At 41.7% G+C, this 1,330-nt stretch overlaps 1 protein-coding gene across 1 annotated transcript in view; it reads right to left on the bottom strand.

Annotated features, from left to right (window-relative positions):
- rasl11a (RAS-like, family 11, member A) overlaps window positions 1-1,330 on the bottom strand; it is a 19,343-nt gene that overhangs the window by 2,892 nt on the left and 15,121 nt on the right. Inside the window, exons 4-6 of the mRNA XM_005750924.2 lie at window positions 1,065-1,105; window positions 852-981; window positions 585-660 (exon numbers count right to left, since the gene is read on the bottom strand). Coding sequence (XP_005750981.1) covers window positions 585-660; window positions 852-981; window positions 1,065-1,105 — 247 coding nt within the window. The remainder of the gene's footprint in view (window positions 1-584; window positions 661-851; window positions 982-1,064; window positions 1,106-1,330) is intronic.

Here is a 1,330-nt window from a genome sequence, read left to right as displayed (position 1 = left end):
GACTTCTAAATGGCCACCATGGTCACCACCCATCTTGAGGAGTTTGTCCCCTCACATATACTAATGTGCCACAAACAGGACTTTAATATCACCAACCATTCCCATGTTATTACGGTGTATCCATATAAATGGCCCACCCTGTAGATTGTGGAATGCAATGTTCTCGCAAAGTGATGGTGGCTGTAGCTCCAGAGGTAGAGCCGGACATTTACTAATCAGAAGGTTGGTGGTTTGATTCCGGCTGCTCCAGTCTGCATGCCAAAATATCATTGGGCAAGATATTAAACCCAGGCTGCTCTCTAATGCACTTGTGCATAGAAAAAGCATTTGTATGGATGGGTGAATAAAGCATGTTGTATGAAGTGTTCTGGTAGAGTAAAAGGAACCAGTCCATTTACCATTTAGTGGTAGGACATATTATGTGTTAAACATTTAGCCTTGTGATATATTTTATTGCTAGTAGAGGACATTTTTAAACACATTAATGCCCACAAACTGGAGTAGTCAGGCTTCTTTTTTGAAGAAATATCTCTTTTGATTAGTGGGTAAAGGTTTGGTGGTACAGAAGTAGAAGAAACTCCCACCTAATGAAGCTGCTAACGTCTCGCCTTCATCTGCAGGCACTTGTCGGGCTCGGAGCAGGTCACTTTTGTTGCCAACCTGCAGCAGATTACAGATGACACAACAGATTAGATTATAGGATTGGGGTTAGTAGGTGTCTGGTATTGTCTGGTCTGTCTTGCACTAAAGATTGAATGAACAGAAACAGAGACATTTTAAATAAAATAACTGAAAGAATATCACTAGGTTGTTGTTTTTTCCAGGTTGTTTCTAATGATCGCATAACTAACCAGTATAACCGGTATGTTTCCAGAGGGGTGTATACGTCTGACATGCTGGTACAGTGGCTGGATGGTTCTGTAGCTGTTGTGGTCTGTGATGGAGAAAACCAGCACATATCCATCTGCCCAGTAGATTGACCTGCAGGCCCAGTTATCATAGTGGAGGTTAGCATAGTGCACTGTGTTTAATTCAAATTCATATTCGTGTGTTTCCAGTCTTACCTGTTGATCTGCTCCTGACAGTACAGACCCTCGGCATCGTCCTGTAAAACACACAGTAACATTCTGTAGTTCTGCTAACAGGTACTAGAAAGGGGATCATATTCAAATCTAGAACTTAATTTGAAATTCTCCTTCACACGAAGTTCTGAATAATCAGGAACCATCGTATCTTGAAGAACTTGCAGTCCCACAACTTAGACATTCACATTACTCACACTCTCATTACACATACATATAGGATCTTGGGGGTGGGCACGATACACGGA

The sequence above is a fragment of the Pundamilia nyererei genome, unplaced genomic scaffold, assembly GCF_000239375.1.
Source record: "Pundamilia nyererei isolate P.nyererei 1_Seehausen unplaced genomic scaffold, PunNye1.0 scaffold00292, whole genome shotgun sequence".
Lineage (NCBI taxonomy): Eukaryota > Metazoa > Chordata > Actinopteri > Cichliformes > Cichlidae > Pundamilia > Pundamilia nyererei.
Note: the sequence above shows the minus strand (reverse complement) of the source record. Positions and strands in the feature narration are given on the sequence as shown.